We start from the raw sequence: 20,723 nt of genomic DNA on the forward strand, positions 1-20,723 counted from the left end.
GAAAATGACTGAATGCTGGACTTCTTCAGTGAGTGCTAGATTTTGTTGTCTTCCTTCAAAGAGTATTGAACTTTGTTCTGCCAGATAGTTAAGTTACTTGTAGATTAAATGTGCTTTTTTCAAGATTTGTTTTTAAGCTTTGTTAGGGTGAGTTTACAGTATATTTTAGTTAACCTCTTCTGTTAAGAAATGACTTTTCTGAGGTCTCTACTGAATGTCCCAGGTATTCCCTCCACTCTGGCTATTGGAACTTGAAAGACTTGCAGCCCTAGAGAGTTCTGATAGTTGTTGTGCTTACAGCTTCCCTTCACTTAGCCTTGTGGAGTTTTGCCCTACATTGGGCAACGTTGTATTCAACCAGAACTCAAGAAGCCCCTGTGTTGATCTCTGGAGCCCCTGTGTTGACCTGTCCACGTAGCCCCCTTAGAGTTCATTTTCTCTGTTTCTCTACCCGGAATGTTCCAGCTTCGTTGGCTTCCTCAAACTGAACTCTGTCTCCTCACGACCATTGTGCTCTGCTTGGGATCCCCTTCCTGCTCTGTGGTCCGGAAAGTGCCTCCAGGCAGAAATCCAGGGTGATCATAGGGGTTACCTCATTTGTTTTGCTTCTCTCAAGGTTCATAGTACTGTGTGCATGTTGTTGTCTGAAACAGTACGAAAACAGTGTTTTTCCTGTATTTTATCCAGTTTTCTAGTTACGCCAGGAGAGTAAGCCTGGTCCCAGTTGCTCTGTTATGAACAGAAATCCCATTAGAAAAATGATTTTACCACTGAAACACATAAAGATTAGTTCTGGCAGCTTGTGGTCCTTAATATATATCAACACAAAATCCATGGTATGATGAAGAAAGAGAAAAAAATTAGGGTTAGCATAGTAAAACAACCACAATAACAACAATGCTAAACATATAGCATTATATACAGGTTATATTATATATGTGTATAATTACATATATAGTTTCATACTCCCAACAACCATACTTAGATAGTTGCTATTATTATCTCCATTTTACAGAGTTGGAAATTGAGGTACAGAAAAATGAATTAATCCAGGGTCACACAGCTAGTATATGGTGGATCTAAGGTTTGAACCAGGCATTATTAGCCAAATAAAAATTGCTGCCTCAGGAAACTGGGTAGGTCTCCCACCCATCCCAACTGAGCAGTGAATTATGTTGTATTTTTTTCTTTTTACACCAAAGCTTTATACATGTCACCATTATGTGAATGACCCACAAATCTCTTTATAGCTATAGCTGTAGACATAGATATATATCCTTACCTCCAGACAATCCTTCCACCTACCTACTTTACATTCCTGTGTATCTCTTACCACTACCTCGGACCTATAAGTCTCAAACTAAATTTAGTACCTACCTGTTCTTTCCGTGATCCATATTTTAGTTAGTAGGGTATCTCTTTTTCTAAAAGATGACGAAAAATTTGGGGATCATCTTTAAATACTTCCTTCTCTGTCTCTTTCATGTAACAAGTTCTTAGGACCTGTTCTACTTGTGAAATGTCTCTCAAGAAGGGCCTTTTTCCGCTTATGCTGCCCTAATTCAAGACCTCTTCATCCCTTATTGATCTTTTGTAATAGAAACTTATTTGGCCTTCCTGTCTTTATTGTTCTCATATTCTTCCTGTCCTTCACAGTACTTCCAGAGTTAGCATAAAACTCAAATAGATTTGCTAATGCCTTGATTAAAACCCTGTGCTGCTCATCATTGTATTCTAAGTCAGGGATTAATAACAAGGCTTTGGAGTTTGACTCCAATTTCCTTTCTTCTAGCCATGATTCTTTGGGAATTTACTTAACCCTTTAGCCTTAATTTCCTCTCCTGTAAAATGGGCATAATGATAGTTCCTCCTCATAAAGGTGTTAGGAAGAATCAATGAATAAAAAAAATATATAAAAGACTTCAATGCTTAGCACATACTCAACAGATGATAGTTATTATTATTATTGTTAAGGTAATAGCATTCACAGTCCTCTAACCTTAAGTCCACTATGCCTTCCTTGCCTTGTGTTATATGTGTCAGATCTGTGAGATGACTTGCTAATGTGGCCCATTTTTTCATACGTCCATGTTTTGGCTCATGCTCTTTTCCTTCAGTCTGGCACATTCCTCCCCAAACATTGTCTCAGCTTGTTGAAAGGATACTATGCCACCTCTTCTGTAAAACCTGTCTCTGTTACCACAGTCAGAATTAATTACTCTTTAGGGCTCCCATAGTCTTTTTTTTTTTTTTTGCGGTACGCGGGCCTCTCACTGTTGTGGCCTCTCCCGTTGCGGAGCACAGGCTCCGGACGCGCAGGCTCAGCGGCCATGGCTCACGGGCCCAGCCGCTCCGCGGCATGTGAGATCTTCCCGGAGCGGGGCTCAAACCCGTGTCCCTTGCATCGGCAGGCGGACTCTCAACCACTGCGCCACCAGGGAAGCCCAATTATTTCATTCTTTTAGCACTTAGCTTGTGCTAAGAACTTGGGTTCTCAAAGTCAGATGAATGGCAAGATCAGTAGGGTTAGCTGCTATTGTTATTGTTATTTTTATTAGTTGTGTACCTGTCTTCTCCTTCAACCTCACAAGACTGCTCTGTCCTTAAGGGCAAAAATCATCTGATTTATTTTTGTCTCCTTTCACAGTACCTAGTAGAGTCCCTTGTATAGAATGAGTACTCAGTCAATATGTGTTGAATTTACAGGATTGGGCTTCAGCCTGTCTGACACTGTCTGATAGAGTGGAAGGAAGTGAGGTGGATAAAGTTAGAGGTGATTTTTCCTGGATGTTGTAGAACAGTTTACTTCCCAAGGAATGGGAGCATGGTTCTACATCTACTTTGCTATGTGGCAGAATTCTTATGCAACAGGTTATTTTAGTTTTCTTTTTTTAGCAAAGCAAGACCTTTAATATTCTGAAAGCACCCAATTGTGTGAAATATCACTAATGAGGCCAAATTTTTTGGTCTCAAATATGCTTCCACTTTTGTCCCTTTATTTCCTAATATCTCTTTAAATACTTGAAAATAATTTAGAGGTATTTGGGAAAATTAATGTATTTTCCAAATACTGTTTTACATTGAGTTTAATATTCTAAAACCCAATAAATGTAAATAACTATGAAACTAGCTTTTCTGGGCATTTACCCTGTGATCAATGTCAGACATATCACTCCTTAGGAAATCTTGAAGAAATTCACAACAATGAAAAAAGGTGTGTTTTCTCCATTCATTTCCTCTTTCTTGCTTTTGTTCAGATTTGAATAGACAAGAAGTTATTGAGGAAAATACTGCTTTAATAGACTGTTTTACAGTATCTCCCTTTAGGGAAGTGATTTGCAAAGTGCTATGTTTAAAAATGGAGTGGTACAAACGCCTTTTAGTAGCTGCATATCTGAGAAACTGTGTTCTTACTGTTGACATTGTATCTTTGAAACAATAAGCTAAATTACAGCATTTTGAACTGTGTTAGCTTGGTGCCTCTATATAAATAATTTCTAAGGGAGAAAGTATACTGGTATAATAGTAATTCTATAAACATTTCAGATATAATTACCAAGTCAGTTTGGCATAAGCAAAATAAATAAACAAAGGCACAAAGAAAAAAGCAAGATGATTTAATATAGTATTCATATTTACAGGCTTCTAGGTAATGGTCTTCTTTCAAGTGGTACCTACTAAATGAAAGCTGAAACACTCACCAGTCAGCAGGGAAAGAAATGCCATATAAATAAGTGACCCAAAGGAAATATACCTAAAAAATTGAAAACCAGTTTAAAACTTCACTTTGAAGTCTTAGATTATGTCGAAACATAAATATATTTCCTCTGTTTCCTTTGTTACAGTCCACTGTTCTCAGAATCCCTCTCCCCCAATTTAAGTAACTTTGTCTTTTATTAAGTCCAACAACATCTGAGCATGGGAGATTGCTCTTCAGTCCACAGACCATGCGTGGTATGCATATGGATTCACAGATGCCCTCAAAAAACCACCCCATAGATTAGGAACCATGTAGGTCTCTTAATTTACATATGGGAAAGTGAAGCCTTGAGTGGTTAAATCAACAGTCACAAATTATGACTTGCAGATGGAATTTAGACCTACAGGCATGTTTTGTTTGGCCTGTTAGGATGCTTTAAAACTTTTGAGCAAACAATTAAAATCAGGAAAATTTTAGCTTCTCATGAAAATTTAGAGGATCTGGCACCGTTGGACTGATATTCCTGTATGACATCAATTGACTAGCATTATGTAGCATGTAGCAATTCCCTCTTTTACATGATTTATCTTTCTCCAGATTTACAATCCTTACAATTCCCTTTTATCTTACACCTGACTCTGTTTCATTTATTCATGTCATCTGCCTTGCCCTTCTGATAATTTTTGTTGTATAGCAAGTTAGAGGCAGAGTAAAAAATAGAAACTTTTATCTTGACCTCTAAGCAATTGTAGGTTCCTGCCCCCATCACTCAGGCGTTGGTTTTTAAGCCTTGGGTTCTAGTCCTTCCATTACCATTGACTTGCTGGGTGGCATTGAAGGGGTCAGTTAACTCCTGTGAATTTCAGTTTTGATGTCTATCGTATCTGTCAAATTGTCATTATAAGCATTTTAATTATGCACATAATTTAAAAATCCAAAGGTTTATATACAAAACAGCCTCATAAAATCATGGTTAATATTTTGTTATATTAGATTGCTTAAAAATGCTGCTTCAGTCATGCCTCTTGACTACTCTTAGTACCTTTAATGCCCTGCATCCTACAGGATAAAGTCCAAATTTCTTTGCCTTACAGTGTTCCCTACCATTTGGTTCCAACATACCTTGCCAAAGTATCTTTTACTTTATATGGAATGGAATGGAATGGAATTTCCCTCATTCATCATTCAATCTCTACCCTCCCTTCATTCTTTTATCCCATAAATATTGAACACGTCTGCTGTGCCAGGCACTATGCTGGGCACTGAGGATTACAAAGCTGAACAAGACAGAGTTTCTGCCTCTAATGTTCTCATTCTTAAGCCTTATATTTTAGGCAGGTCAATATATTTTGTATCTTGAATACATCTTGTATGGGCTTGCCTCCTTTGCTCACACTATTCTCCCTTTTCTTTTTCTTTCATTATTTCACTCAACAAATATTTAATGATTGCTTATTGTATCAGGCACTGTTCACTGGGTGTTGATATTATACAGAGTAAAGTCCCTGCTCCCTTGGAATTTATATTCTTGGGGATATAAGACATTTAATAAATAAAATATATGTCATAAAGGCTATGAAGTAAATGTAGCAGGGTAAGGAAGATAGAAGGTAACAGTCATAGTGCTATTATTTTAGAAGGAATGATGAGAGACAGCCTTTCTAATATGATATTTGAACTGAAGGAACTAAGGGAGGGATCCAAGAGGGTATCTGGAGGAAGGGTGATTCAGGCAGAGGGTGCAACACATATATGCTTGATATATTTAAGGTACAGTGAGGTGGCCAGTATGGCAGGGGCTGAGAAAGGGAGTGGAAGAGGGGTAAGAGATGAGTTCTGAGAGGTAGACGGGTCCAGATCCTGAAGAACGTTACTGCCTGTGGTAAGGACCTTGGCTTTTGGCTCTAGAATGAGTTGTATCTCCTCTGTATAGCTCAGTGGTAGAGCATTTGACTGAATTTCTACTTCAGATTCCTTTGTGACACCTTCCTTGACCATCCCTGTTTACAGTGGTTTCTCCTTCCATCTCCTGGAATGCTACTTACCACGTAATTCATTTGTTCAACTGACCAACGCAACGTCTGATTGTCCTCTTATAGGTCTTCAGCTCTGTCCTAACTTCTTTGTAACTTCCTCTAGCGTAGGGACTTAGTTTTATACCTTTCTATCCTACATGATGTTTTGCACCTAGTTGGGACTTAATATATGTTTGTTTTGTGAGGCTCCAGCCTCAGATAGCAGCAGTAAGAATTTGAAAGCAATGTTTAAGAAAGAAGTGAAAGGACTTCATGATAGATTAGACATAGGAATGATGTTAATTAAGGTTTTAGTTTGTGATCCTGGAAGAATGACAGTGCTATGGACAGATATAGGAAAGCTGGGAAGAGAAACTGATTTGGGGGTAGATTGATGAATTTAGTTTGGAATTTATTGAACTTCCATGTTAGTAGGATATCCAAGTTAAGCTGTGCAGAATGATTTGGATATGTTAGGACATATACAGAGTATTGGTGTTATTTGTGACTGCTGCCTGCAGTATGTAATTTCAAGAGCAGGGATAGCCTCTTACTCATATTTCTAGCATCTGGAACAGGGGCTGGCAAATAATAGGTGCTTGAATCATAGGCACTTAATAGTTTTATTGAGCAGAGAGGTAAGGTTGGTGTGTAGCTATTATGCATATCATGGCTTAACTATATTTGTTAATATTATTATTTTTTAAAAGACAATGATTTCACCATTGAATTTCAGATTCTCAGTCTTAGAAAAAAGTCTCAAAAGTAATTTGTTTTAGTTAACTGTTTTGGGTATTTTAATGACATTTACAATATATCTGATATAGTTAGTGTCCAATCTGCTTATAATCATCCACATCAGCCAGTCCTGCCAATGCATTATAGAACTCTGACATTAATAAGTTAAATATTGTTAAAACAATGGAGTGATGGTACATCAGTTGCTATTATTATGTTCATCAGTTAGTATTCTAGTAGCTTACACTACCCATCAATTCCCAGCTATCAAAGTAGCCTCATGGTGAGAGAAGAATTACTAAACATGTTGGATGACAAATAATAGAATTACATTGTATTTGGAGATGTGTCTCCTTAAATGGGATGGAATCATTTTTATAGAAGCTGAATGAAATTCAATCTTGATAGCAATATTTTTATAATAATAAAATTAGTGCTAAATTTAGAGAAGCAGAGTCTATTCTTGATTAAAATTTTTATTTTGTCAGATATCTTAAATCTTTTTCCTTCAAGTCACACTTTTAGATTATATAGCTTTTTGTCTAGAAACCTTTTCTATTCCTTTTTTCTCTCGATATAACTCACAAATCTAGATCTTTTGGAATGGTTTCCTTATTCCGTAGGTCTATTCTGGCTCTGATTCCTTGGGAGCTGTTAGGTGCCTCTGAAACTGTGTGCTTACTTTTTGCTTTGGAACAGATGTCGTGGCACTAAGACCCAGAAACCATTTGCTCTGTGTGGCTGGAGCTGGGCAGGCTGTGCTCACACTGAAGGGAAGGAAGTCATTAGTGCAGACTGAGCTGTGGAGTTGGGTTCTTGCAGGATTTCCTTCCAGCCTTTCCCCACTAAGGTTCTTGGGAATTAAAAAAAAAAAAAAAAAATCTAAACACACAAACCAAGTTTTCCTATTTACGGTGTTCAGGGAAGGTAGGCATTTCGGGAAGGGCAGATCCTTTCCCCAAGCTATCCAAGAAAGAAGAGAAAACAGCGTAAAGAAGCTCTGATTACAGATCTTTGGAATTTTCTTTGCTAAATTTTACAAACGAGAAATACACCCAGAATTTTGGGAATTGCTCCAGGCTGCGCGTGAGGGTTTGATTGCTTGTCTAATCTTTTTTTGAGAAGAGGAGAATTCGCCAAAAGGGGTTTGGATGGCAGGAGCCCGGCTGGGTTCGTGCAGCAGCTTGCGTTCTCCCTCTTTTCTCTGAGGGAGGGTCTTTGCAGCCGGCTTGGAGACCCCCTGCCGCAGGCTCTTTTTGCTGGCGCTGGCCTGAGGGGAAAATGCTCCGCTCTGGCAGGAGTACGCTGGTTGCTGCTGGGACTTCCTAGCCCCGTGGGAAGTGTGTTCGTGGTTTGGGGATACTTTTCATTGAACTGAAGGCGAAAAGACTGGACTCTCCTGGGCTCTTTCCCTTCGCAGTGAATATGGGAAAGAATTAGGGGGTGGGAGGGAGGCAGCATGACTTGCAGTCGCCGCTGCCCTGCATCTGTCCCCAGCCCCCAGCCAGCATCTTGATGTTCCACGTATCGGCTGTACAAATATGATGAAATGGCAGCCCCGGAAGAAGGTAAGTGTCCCGGAGTGGGGACGGGGCCCTGATGCCCGACCCAGGGAGGGGTGACAGGGGGCGGTTGCCCTCGGGTCCCTCCACTCCTTCCGTAGTTTGCTGGACGGGCAGGTCCAAGTAGCTCTGTCCCTGTAGGGACTTACACCAGTCCCTTAGGGACGGGTTACCAAGTCTGATCTGCGTCCATTGCCCTCTTAAGTTTTTCCTTCTTGGTATGCCCAGACTCTTCAGGGGTGACAGCTCAGAAACATCCCTTTGCCTTAGAAGCCCGGTGGAGCCAGCCACACGATTAGCTTTGCAGGAGCCAGCCAAGAGCTGCCAGGATCTAAGGACTCGGTGGCGCCTCGTCTACGGGGAGCCATTTGGGGTTGTATTCCCGACACATTCCAGTGTCCCCGCAGGTGGGTGTTGTAGCACCTACTTCCCCAAGGGGTTAATAGGCTCTGAGCCGCTGGCAGCCGCTTCCCCAGGGCCCCGCTGGGGGGCGAGCATCCCTAGCACAACCGCCCAGCAGCTGGTTCCTGGGCAGCGGGGGCCGCGGGGCCTCCAGCCTGAGCTCCTGGGGCCGGGCCGGCCGGGCCTTCTGCCCGCGGGGCTCCCGGGCGGCTGCGTGGGCCCGCGCGAGTGCACGCGCCGGCCATTGTCACGGGTGTGTGTCTGTGCGTGGCAGCGTGCACGGGCGTGTGTGCATCGATCGTGGGGAAGAGGGGGAGGGGGCACTTTGCTTTTTGCGAGATTATTTCCTAATATGGCTCCTTTGTTGAGAACTCAAGAAAAAAAAAATCCAGTGGTTCTATCAAAATAAATTGCTATTGGTCCCAGAAATAACGTTTCTAAATGTGGGACTGGTCGCTACCCCAGGACGTTCAGGGAGAAAGACAGCTTTCTTCAAGTTGTTGGCGGCTGTAGCTTTGGCTAGGGCTCCCTTTTGCTAACTTGTCTGACTGGCGCTGTTAGGTGAACCCAGTGGTTCACTGCGTGGCAGGACTTTTCCCCCCACTTCAAATACCTCATTTGGCCGTGTTTTTTATTGACATTCTTTTGAAGGAAAACAGCGAACTGAACGTGCTGTGCCTCTCCCCAGCCATGACCTGTCTCTGTTAGCAGCTGCCTGGTGTTTTACTTGAACTAGCTAAACTGACTCTTTCTTTGTGGCATGATGTGTGATACCATGTTTTACATCAGAGCTGAAATAGAAATCATGTGTGAAATGCATGAGAAGATATTGTGCATTTGTTTTATTGCTAGAAAATCTAACAAACCCTGCTTCAGTACAGCCTGGTGAATTGAAAGGTTTTCTTTGATATCTAATTTGCTATTTGAAACGAAGTCATTTCTACTGCATTCTGAAGTCAGAATCTCTCATATATTAGTTCTCATAGAGCTTCTTTCAGTGATATTGGTTTCATGTGTTTTAGTTAAGAGATCCATGCGTCTCTCCCTACCACCCATAAAAATCAGAGTTAGGATGAGGAAAACCCATAGAAGAAACCATATAATTAAGAAATTTAAACAGATTCTGTGTATTCCTAGAGCCCTCCCCCCAATTTCTTCTATATTTGTAAATTGCATATTTGTGAGTACTTTTAAGATGTCTGCAAACTATACATTCATAAATGTCTGTTTTTTCTATTTTACCCAATATGCAGTAACTCATGTGGTTATGTCTGTGGAAACCCCTCTGGGTACTGGTATTGCTTGAACCACGGAAGTATTATTCTTGGCAGTCAGGTGGATTTCTGGACTCTGGAAGATTCTATTTCAAGTGTTAGGATTCACTCTGCAGTATTTACTCACTCTGTGATGCTTAAATTGCTATACCAGAAGGTTGTGTTTATTCACTGCATTCATAATCCCAAATCATCATGTTATCAGATATAATTCTGCAAAGTTCATAGAAGATTAAAAATTAAGCTGAGCCATTAAGTACTGTGTGATTATTTGGTGGTGGCTTGAGAACAATTCTTCCTTCTACATTGGAAACGGAAGCTTCCTTGGAAGAATATTCAACTCCTGTAGGGCACCAATAAGTGTTTACAAAGATTAGGTTTATTTTTTTACTCTTGCAAGAATACTCACATGATCAGATCATTGCTGTGGTTTCTGGCTGGGTCTGCTAACACATTTGTAGTGGTACAGTCACATGCTATGTGTTTTGTCAAACTGTTTCATAAAAACCATTTATACCACAGATGAAAAGTGATACTACATTGATGTGATTTTAACAAAGCTAAGAAGATCATCCATAGAATGCTGCCCCAAGCAGCATTTGCTATAACTGGGCTTCATGGCTAGGATTGATGGTAACTTGCTATCATGGTGCCCTGTCAGCCACTACCAGTGCTGGCTTTTGTAAATTCTGGGCTCACTATGAGAGAATGACCATAGGTTCTAGGTTTCTTTGTTTCTAACTGAGCATGCAGCTGGGGTACATGATTGAAGGGGAGTCCTTTACTCTTCTTTCCTCTGCTTATTTGCTGGGTTTAACTAAATACTAAAATTCAAGATGTGGGCTCTGGAGTATTCAATTAGGGTCTGCTACCTTTTTCACAAAGAAACCACCAGAACACGATTAATCATGTTCCACTCTTAGGACCAGTGAGGAGCTTAGTTAGCCATAGCTTTGCTCCCTCATTTCTGGATACTACCACCAAGTTGCTCTTCTTCCTTCCCCTTCCTGAAGAAACAGTGATTTTTATCTACCTCTGAATTCCTGGAGCATTTAGAATCTATGCCCTTTTAGGCTGATTGTCCTTTACTGATAGTAAACTCTTTTAATCTTAGCCTCTCAATTATTCTTCAAGCTCCTTAAGTTTAGGAACCACGTTTCACACCTCTTTTTTGGTGGCAGGGATAATATAGTTACTCAGTAAATATTTATTTGATGTAAAAGTAAATAAGAACTATTGCTTTGTAAAACTTGTATTTATTTTTAGGGTGGTATGATCTTTAAATGTAAAAAGGTTCAGAATGTTTCAGTTGACTCATAGGTATTAGACTGTAGTGGATTATTAAAGAAAACCAGAATATTTTGGCACTCACTTCTAATCTTTTGTAGACAACTTCAGGGAGGGGACAGCTACACTTTCCACACAGGCTCCTGTGGCAGTCATTGTTAAGACACACTATCAGTCTCCGGATCCAGTATCATGATCCTTTTATTAACATAACCTTATTGGCCTGGCAAAATATACTTTCCCATGTTCTCACGTTAATAGGCTATCATGCAGCACGTTATTTTTATCTTGTATTTGCAGAAATGATAGTAATTAAAATGCTCATCTCATAGGAACATGTTTGTTTACAATTCTGAAGTGATTTTTGCTCTTTAAAATCCACGGATTAGTATCAGATAACACTGTGTAAATAAGACTGTAGTCAAAACCTTCAGGAAAACTGCTGCTGATTGGATTTTTTCATTCCTTATCTAATGTTATTTTACTGTTCACACATAATAAAAGATCATTAATAGGAATATGTCATATAAGCTACATTAATTATGTCATTTGAGAATCATATGATGTATTTATCTTGTTCTGCTTGTCACATTAATATAATGTGAATCTGGCTTCTTAAATGACTTCTCTGATAGAGCTTCATTTATTTCAAATCTCACTAATAAGGATTGTGTCCTGTAAATTTGTGTCTCAGAATAGCTTACTGCTTTTACAAAAGAGTGTATTCAAATCCCTGAACTTTTTCTATGATAAAGCATTTTGTTTCTGGATTAGAAAGCTAAGACTCAAATTTTAATACAGCTATACCAAATTACTTAGTTACCTGCCTAAATGCTGTGCTAGTTGATATTATTATATTATTCATTTTGGACCACAGTTTGTTTATAATATAAAATTAGACTTAAAAATAAGCATTGTGGACAAAAGAAGTTTTAAAGAGAAGTCTTAGAAATTTCATGATAAAGGTCTTTCTGCAGATCCGTCTATATACCATTCCCAGATCAGTGCAATCTAGAGACCCAGGTTTTGGTTCTGGCAGTTCCCATGACTTGTGTCCTTGGGCATGTCATTTAATCTTTCACATCTGACTCCCCACTGTTATAGTTTAGCGCCTCATTGTCATTTGCTGGATCTATTGCAAATGGCATCCTAATGATTTTTCTTTTTCTTGTCTCTTTTTTCCTCTAATTTTCCCTTCTTATTCCTTCTAGAGTAATTGTTTAAAGAAACACATGTATTTATTCACCTTCTTAAAACTCTGCCATGTCTCTCCATTGTGTAGTAGATGTCTCCAAAGTGGGGTGAACACACCTTGGGCTAGGGAGTGTGCAAGAAAATGACTGGGTTATGGGGAAATACGAGGACTTCTGTTTTTGTGGTTTTTTTTTTTTTGCAGTACGCGGGCCTCTCAGTGTTGTGGCCTCTCCTGTTGCAGAGCACAGGCTCCGGACGCGCAGGCTTACGGGCCTAGCCGCTCCGTGGCATGTGGGATCTTCCCGGACCGGGGCACAAACCCATGTACCCTGCATCGACAGGCGGACTCTCAACCACTGCGCCACCAGGGAAGCCCATATTTTTGTGTATTTTTTAATCTAAAAGAATAAGAAATAAATTAAGCTGTACTCTCAATACAGTTTGCCACTCTTCCCTTGTTTGTTTGGGAGCCACAAGGGGTTCTTAGTGGTGCCCTCTCATTGTTCATGCCAGTCATTCGTTCACCTTCAGTGTGCTGTGGTGTACTTAGTTTCTATCATAAAAGATCTTGCCTTAAGTGATTAATTTTATTAAAGAGGAGAAGAAAACAGAAGAATGTAGTGTAGGTTATATAGTATAGTGATGAAGAGGATGGGCTCTGAAGCTAGACTGCCTGGGTTTGAATTCCAGTACAGCCTCTTAGTAGCTGCATAGCCAAGTTATTTAGCCTCTCTGTACTTCAGATGTCTCATCTATTTAATACGAGTGGCCACCTAGCTCTTGGTGTGACTTTGAAGATATAATGTAAAATCCTTACAAGGAGTGTCTGGCACATAAAATGTGCTTACTACACTTTTCCTGTTAGTATGATGGTACCCTGTAATCTAGCTGGACACAGCTTACCGGGCTTCTGTGCATTTGTACATACTTCTTCCTTTGCATAGAATGTCTTCTTATACTCTTCTTAACTTGCTTCCTTTTGTCACTGGTCATACCTTAAGAACTAATTCAATCTTCTCCTCCTTAGTGAATCTTTCTACGTAATGGCTGGGTATAGTTGGCCACATCCTCCTTTGACCATACTTGTATGAGCCATAGTCATAGCTCTGTACTGTAACTGTCAGTATGTCTGCCTCTATCAGTGTAAGGTTGAGGGCACAGGCACAGAGTAGGAACTGAAAGAGTGAATATTTGAAAAAATGCAACATTTATGGAATATGATGGTCAGTGATCTTCAACCAGCTGGCAAGATTCTCTGACTTGCCAGTTATTGGAAATGCCTAACTTGCAAGTTTATCTCTTTTTCTTACCCTCTCAGAACACCATATTGACTATGAGTCAGGGTGATTCATTAAAGGGATAATCTTAACTCCTTACCTATTAAAAATAAAGTCCCAGTTATGAGGTGATGGCTGCACAACATTGTGTGTGTGCTGAATGCAACTGAATTGTACACTTCAAAATGGTTAATTTTATGTTGTATGAACTTTACCTCAAATGAAAAAAAGGGGGGAAAAGTTACAGTTATTTGTGATACATCTCACAGCTGGATCACAAGATACAAGTGCAGCAATACCATGGTTGTAAACCACTGGAGTAAATCTTTATTCCCTTCAGCCCGAAATATTTTGGATCTTGTAAAACTGGTAGGGAATGGTCATCTATAGAAAACTACTTCCAGGGACATTTGAGAAGCTGGGAATAGTTGATAGACTTGATACGAAGTGAAAGAAGTCAATGATGAGGAAATCTGATTTGGCACGTTTACTGTTCAGGAGCTAGCCAGTAAACATTGCCATTGTGAGAGGCTACAGAGTTGAACTGGCCCAACTTCAAGAAAAGGCGCCAGCAGCCACCTTCATTTTGCTGGTCAGTCACAGTGGTGACATGCTGTGGAAAACACAGCGGAAGCAAGAGAAAACCTGAAATCCCAGCTGGCCTTGTCAGCTTTAACTTCCACAGCGAATTCATTATATCATTAATAACAATGTATGTCTCAGCTTTAAGACTTTGCTTTTTATTGATGTGCTAAAACCATGCAGTTTCATTGAAAGCTATAAAAATTATATCATTCAACTGACATTTTTAGGATATATATGACGCTTTTGTCCTGTACATTCTTGTTAGTGCCCCCTTTTAGATTTTTGTAGCTAAGAGGCGTATTCTCACATGATTGAGCCCTTTAACTATATTCCTTTTTTCAGCACACTTTGTTATTTATTCTGTTAGAGCGTTTTGTCTTCGTTATTTTGAGTATTCTATTCTTTTACCATATATCGTAAGGAAAAACATAAAATTGTATCCTTTGGCTTACACCTTCTGTGTAATAAACTTAACATTTCTGGAAAAAGTACCTGAAATAAACTTGATGTCAGCTGTCAAAGCTGCACATAAGCTTTCTGCTGGTAGACGTCTCTCAGTTTGGACTATCAAAGGACTGAAATTTCTATAGCTTACGTCTGGTTATGTAAGCCAGTGTCCATTCATGAATGCACTTATATTTCCAGCATTATTTACTTTGTGGGAGGTAATATTTTGGATTTACATCAAGTTGGAAGACAGGCTCGTGGAAACACAGATTTTTGAGGTAGTTCTGAGTTAGAGAGCAGTTACCATTTGGAATAGGGACAAAGTGGAGTTGGGAGCCAGGAGCTTACTGCGGGAACTCATTGTGTTTGGATATATACTCTCCTAAACACACAATATTCGTAGACTTGAACCTAGAAAGATAATAGTGGGAGTAGAGAAGGAAGAAACCTTCAAGGAAACTTTGTTGTACATCCTGGGATAACTTACGTCCTATATTGACAAAACAACATTTATTATCAATAGATAAGAAATTGGGATTTTAAAATTGATAAATGATTCCTTATTTTGACATGTCCAATGTAGGCGTTCCTTGTTTTAAGGAAGATCAAAATACAATATTTGAATCTGAAAACAAACTGAATGCCAACTTGTTTTATATAACTAAAAACTTTGAATGTCCATTATATTTATCTGGTTCATTACGTAATTGCTCTGACAATTAATTGTTAAGCGTATTTTATATTTTAAATATTTATAAATGAACATAATGGAAATGCACACACTCATTTTCAGGATTATGTTAAATTGTGGTTATCTGTGAAAAGCTGAAATGCTTAAGCCCAGATCTGTCAGATATTTTTGGAAACGTGTTTGCAGAGTTGAGATTCTCAGGCATAAATAAATAAGATTATTATGTTTCTGAGAAGTAGAAAGAAAATGTCATAGTGAGTGATGGTGGACCCATGATCATTTTGGTGGACTTTGGGTCTTTATTACTTAATAATTAGTTTTTTCCAACAGAGGGTGGGCTAGAGAAATAAAAGATAAATGCAAACTACTTTATTGTTAATAATTTTGGTAAATATATTAGGTTGAACCATGTGAAACTGCTGATGTTTCACCATCTTTTACCTACAAAACTAGAAATTTACTTTGGTTCAATTAGTATTGGGGGGTTAGGAATGGTGGTGATAAATATTGAAATTAAGACTAAAATGTATTTGAGGGATTAGTTATGAATTTTAATATTCTGTAGTCACCATGGTTTTTATGGAAAATCACTATGCTAATATTTATCTGTGGTGTTCTTGTGAATTTCTTGTTAACTCAAACTTAATTCATTAACTGCCAGCCCTTGTTAAATTTCAACCATTTTTTAATGTGAAATTTTCTAAAATATATAACACATTTTCTATCTTCTTAAACAGAAGGCACTAAGCTTCTCCTGATTACTCAGGATTATTATCACAAACATGAATTACTCTACTTTGGCATAATGCAGCACTACTATAGGAGCTTTTAAGGAACGTAGAATTATTTGTTCCTATACTGACTGACCCCAGATTGTTCTTTTGTGTCTTTTAAAATATTTTTGGGACTTCCCTGGTGGTGCAGTGGTTAAGAATCCACCTGCCAGTGCAGGGGACATGGGTTTGATCCCTGGTCTGGGAAGATCCCACATGCCGCGGGGCAACTAAGCCCATGCGCCACAACTAAGCCCGTGCTCTAGAGCCTGCGAGCCACAACTACTGAGCCCGCACGCCTATTGGAGCCTGCGTGCCTAGGGCCCGTGCTCTGCAGTAAGAGAAGCCACCGCAATGAGAAGCCCGCACACTGCAATAAAGAGTAACCCCCGCTCACCACAACTAGAGAAAGCCTGCGCACAGCAACAAAGAACCAATGCAGCCAAAAATAAATAAATAAATAACTTTATTTAAAAAGAAATACTTTTATGATGTCTTTGTGTGGTTTTTACCTTTCTTTCCATGTTGCCCAAAGTAATGCTGCTGTCATGTGCCTACTTCTTGCAATTCTGTTTTATGTATTTGTTTCCTATCTGTGGTGGGTGAGAAGTTCAGCTAACTGAGCCTTAGCTTGTGACTGAGATGAAAGTAAGTAGACTCTGAATGAATGAGGGTTTCTCTTATGAGTGTATGAACTTTAGAGTATGAACTGTGACTTTCTATTTTGACTACTTAAAGGGTTTTTTTTTTTAATACTTTCTGGTTTTAGGCTATGTTTTAGATGTTTAAGATGGTTGATAAGTGACTTTAAAAAAATTATTTTGGAGGGCAGACAGCAGAAGCAAGAAGAACTACAATCCTGCAGCCTGTGGAACAAAAACCACATTCACAGGAAGACAAGACGAAAAGGCAGAGGGCTATGTACCAAATGAAGGAACAAGATAAAACCCCAGAAAAACAACTAAATGAAGTGGAATAGGCAACCTTCCAGAAAAAGAATTCAGAATAATGATAGTGAAGATGATCTGGGACCTCGGAGAAACAATGGAGGCAAAGATCGAGAAGATGAAAGAAATGTTTAACAAAGACCTAGAATAATTAAAGAACAAACAGCAATGAACAATACAATAACTGAAATGAAAACTACACTAGAAGGAATCAATAGCAGAATAACTGAGGCAAAAGAACGGATAAGTGACCTGGAAGACAGAGTGGTAGAATTCACTGCTGCAGAACAGAAAAAAGAAAAAAGAATGAAAAGAAATTAAGACAGCCTAAGAGACCTCTGGGACAACATTAAATGCAACAGCATTCGCATTGTAGGGGTCCCAGAAGGAGAGGAGAGAGAGAAAGGACCAGAGAAAATATTAGAAGAGATTATAGTCAAAAACTTGCCTAACATGGGAAAGGAAATAGCCACCCAGGTCCACGAAGCGCAGTGACTCCCATACAGGATAAACCCAAGGAGAAACACGCTGAGACACATAGTAATCAAATTGGCAAAAATTAAAGACAAAGAAAAATTATTGAAAGCAGCAAGGGAAAAACAACAAATAACATATAAGGGAACACCCATAAGGTTAACAGCTGATTTCTCAGCAGAAACTCTACAAGCCATAAGGGAGTGGCATGATATACTTAAAGTGATGAAAGGAAAGAACCTACAACCAAGATTACTCTACCCGGCAAGGATCTCATTCAGATTTGACAGAGAAATAAAAAGCTTTACAGACAAGCAAAAGGTAAGAGAATTTAGCACCACCAAACCAGCTCTACAACAAATGCTAAAGGAACTTCTCTAAGTGGGAAATGCAAGAGAAGAAAAGGACCTACAAAAACAAATGCAAAACAATTAAGAAAATGGTCATAGGAACATACATATCGATAATTACCTTAAACGTGAATGGATTAAATGCTCCAACGAAAAGACACAGGCTTGCTGAATGGATACAAAAACAAGACCCATGGGCTTCCCTGGTGGCACAGTGGTTGAGAGTCCGCCTGCCGATGCAGGGGACATGGGTTCGTGCCCCAGTCCGGGAAGATCTCACATGCTGCGGAGCGGCTGGGCCTGTGAGCCATGGCCGCTGAGCCTGAACGTCTGGAGCCTGTGCTCCGCAACGGGAGAAGCCACAACAGTAAGAGGCCTGCGTACTTCCAAAACAAAAAAACCAAAAATAAACCAAGACCCATATATATGCTGCCTACAAGAGACCTACTTCAGACCTAGGGACACATACAGACTGAAAGTGAGGGGATGGAAAAAGATATTACATGCAAATGGAAATCAAAAGAAAGCTGGAGTAGCAATACTCATATCAGATAAAATAGACTTTAAAATAAAAATGTTACAAGAGATAAGGAAGGACACTACATAATGATCACGGGATCAATCCAAGAAGAAGATATAACAATTATAAATATATTTGCACCCAACATAGGAGCACCTGAATACATAAGGCAACTGCTAACAGCTATAAAAGAGGAAATTGACAGTAACACAATAATAGTGGGGGACTTTAACACCTCACTTACACCAATGGACAGATCATCCAAACAGAAAATTAGTAAGGAAACAGAAGCTTTAAATGACACAATAGACCAGATAGATTTAATTGATATTTGTAGGACATCCCATTCAAAAACAGCAGATAACACTTTCTTCTCAAGTGCGCATGGAACATTCTCCAGGATAGATCACATCTTGGGTCACAAATCAAGCCTCAGTAAATTTAAGAAAATTGAAATCATATCAAGCATCTTTTCTGACCACAATGCTATGAGATTAGAAATGAATTACAGGGAAAAGAACGTAAAAAACACAAACACATGAGGGCTAAGCAGTACGTTACTAAATAACCAAGAGATCACTGAAGAAATCAAAGAGGAAATCAAGAAACACCTAGAGGCAAATGACAACAAAAACACGAGAATCCAAAACCTATGGGATGCAGCAAAAGCAGTTGTAAGACGGAAGTTTATAGCTATACAAGCCAACCTTAAGAAACAAGAAAAATCTCAAATAAACAATCTAACCTTACACCTAAAGGAACTAGAGAAGGAAGAACACACAAAACCCAAAGTTAGCAGAAGGAAAGAAACCATAATGATCAGAGCAGAAATAAATGAAATAGAAACAAAGAAAACAACAGCAAAGAATAATAAAACTAACAGCTGGTTCTCGGAGAAGATAAACAAAATTGATAAACCATTAGCAAGACTCATCAAGAAAAAGAGGGAGAAGACTCAAATCAATAAAATTAGAAATGAAAAAGGAGAAGTTACAACAGACACCGCAGAAATATAAAGCATCCTAAGAGACTGCTACCAGCAACTCTATGCCAATAAAGTGGACAACCTGGAAGAAACAGACAAATTCTTAGAAAGGTATAACCTTCCAAGACTGAACCAGGAAGAAATAGAAAATATGAACAGACCAGTCAGAAGTAATGAAATTGAAATTGTGATTAAAAATCCTCCAACAAACAAAAGTCCAGGACCAGATGGCTTCACAGGTGAATTCTATCAAACATTTAGAGAAGAACTAACACCCATCCTTTTCAAACTCTTCCAAAAAATTGCAGAGGAAGGAACACTCCCAAACTCATTTTATGAGGCCACCATCACCCTTATACCAAAACCAGACAAAGATACTACAAAAAAAGAAAATTACAGACCAATATCACTGATGAATATAGATGCAAAAATCCTCAACAAAATACTAGCAAACAGAATCCAACAACACATTAAAAGGATCATACACCATGATGAAGTGGGATTTATCCCAGGGATGCAAGGATTCTTCAATATACGCACATCAATCAATGTGTTACACCATATTAACAAATTGAAAAAGAAAAACCATATGATCATCTCAATAGATGCAGAAAATGCTTTTGACAAAATTCAACACCCATTTATGATAAAAGCTCCGGAAATTGGGCATAGAGGGAACTTACCTCAACATAATAAAGGCCATTTACGAGAAACCCACAGCAAAGATCATTCTCAATGGTGAAAAACTGAACGCATTTCCTGTAAGATCAGGAACAAGACAAGAATGTCCACTCTCACCACTATTATTCAACATAGTTTTGGAAGTCCTAGCCACGGCAATCAGAGAAGAAAAAGAAATTAAAGGAATACAAATTGGAAAAGAAGAAGTAAAACTGTCACTGTTTGCAGATGACATGATACTATACATAGAGAATCCTAAAAATGCCACCAGAAAACTACTAGAGCTAATCAATGAATTTGGTAAAGTTGCAGGATACTAAATTAATGCACAGAAATCTCTTGCATTCCTATACACTAATGATGAAAAATCTGAAAGAGAAATTAAGGAAACACTCCCATTTACCATTGCAACAAAAAGAATAAAATACCTAGGAATAAACCTACCTAGGGAGACAAAAGACCTGTATGCAGAAAACTATAAGACACTGATGAAAGAAATTAAAGATGATACCAACAGATGGAGGGATATACCATGTTCTTGGATTGGAAGAATCAATACTGTGAAAATGACTATACTACCCAAAGCAATCTACAGATTGAATGCAATCCCTATCAAATTACCAATGGCATTTTTTACAGAACTAGAACAAAAAATCTTAAAATTCGTTTGGAGACACAAAAGACCCCGAATAGCCAAAGCAGTCTTGAGGGAAAAAAATGGAGCTGGAGGAATCAGACTCCCTGGCTTCAGACTATACTACAAAGCTATAGTAATGAAGACAATATGGTACTGGCACAAAAACAGAAACATAGATCAATGG

General features: G+C 38.9%; 1 protein-coding gene across 3 annotated transcripts in view; it reads left to right on the forward strand.

The window, feature by feature from the left end:
* Positions 1-20,723, forward strand: part of TTC28 (tetratricopeptide repeat domain 28) — a 599,721-nt gene that overhangs the window by 178,426 nt on the left and 400,572 nt on the right. Inside the window, exon 1 of one of the 3 annotated variants that reach the window (XM_030860706.2) lies at positions 7,291-8,021. The exons of the other annotated variants lie outside the window; for them this stretch is intronic. Coding sequence (XP_030716566.1) covers positions 7,995-8,021 — 27 coding nt within the window. The 5' untranslated portion in view covers positions 7,291-7,994. Of the gene's footprint in view, positions 1-7,290; positions 8,022-20,723 lie in introns of those variants that run through there. 3 annotated transcript variants of the gene reach the window in all.

The sequence above is a fragment of the Globicephala melas genome, chromosome 13, assembly GCF_963455315.2.
Source record: "Globicephala melas chromosome 13, mGloMel1.2, whole genome shotgun sequence".
Lineage (NCBI taxonomy): Eukaryota > Metazoa > Chordata > Mammalia > Artiodactyla > Delphinidae > Globicephala > Globicephala melas.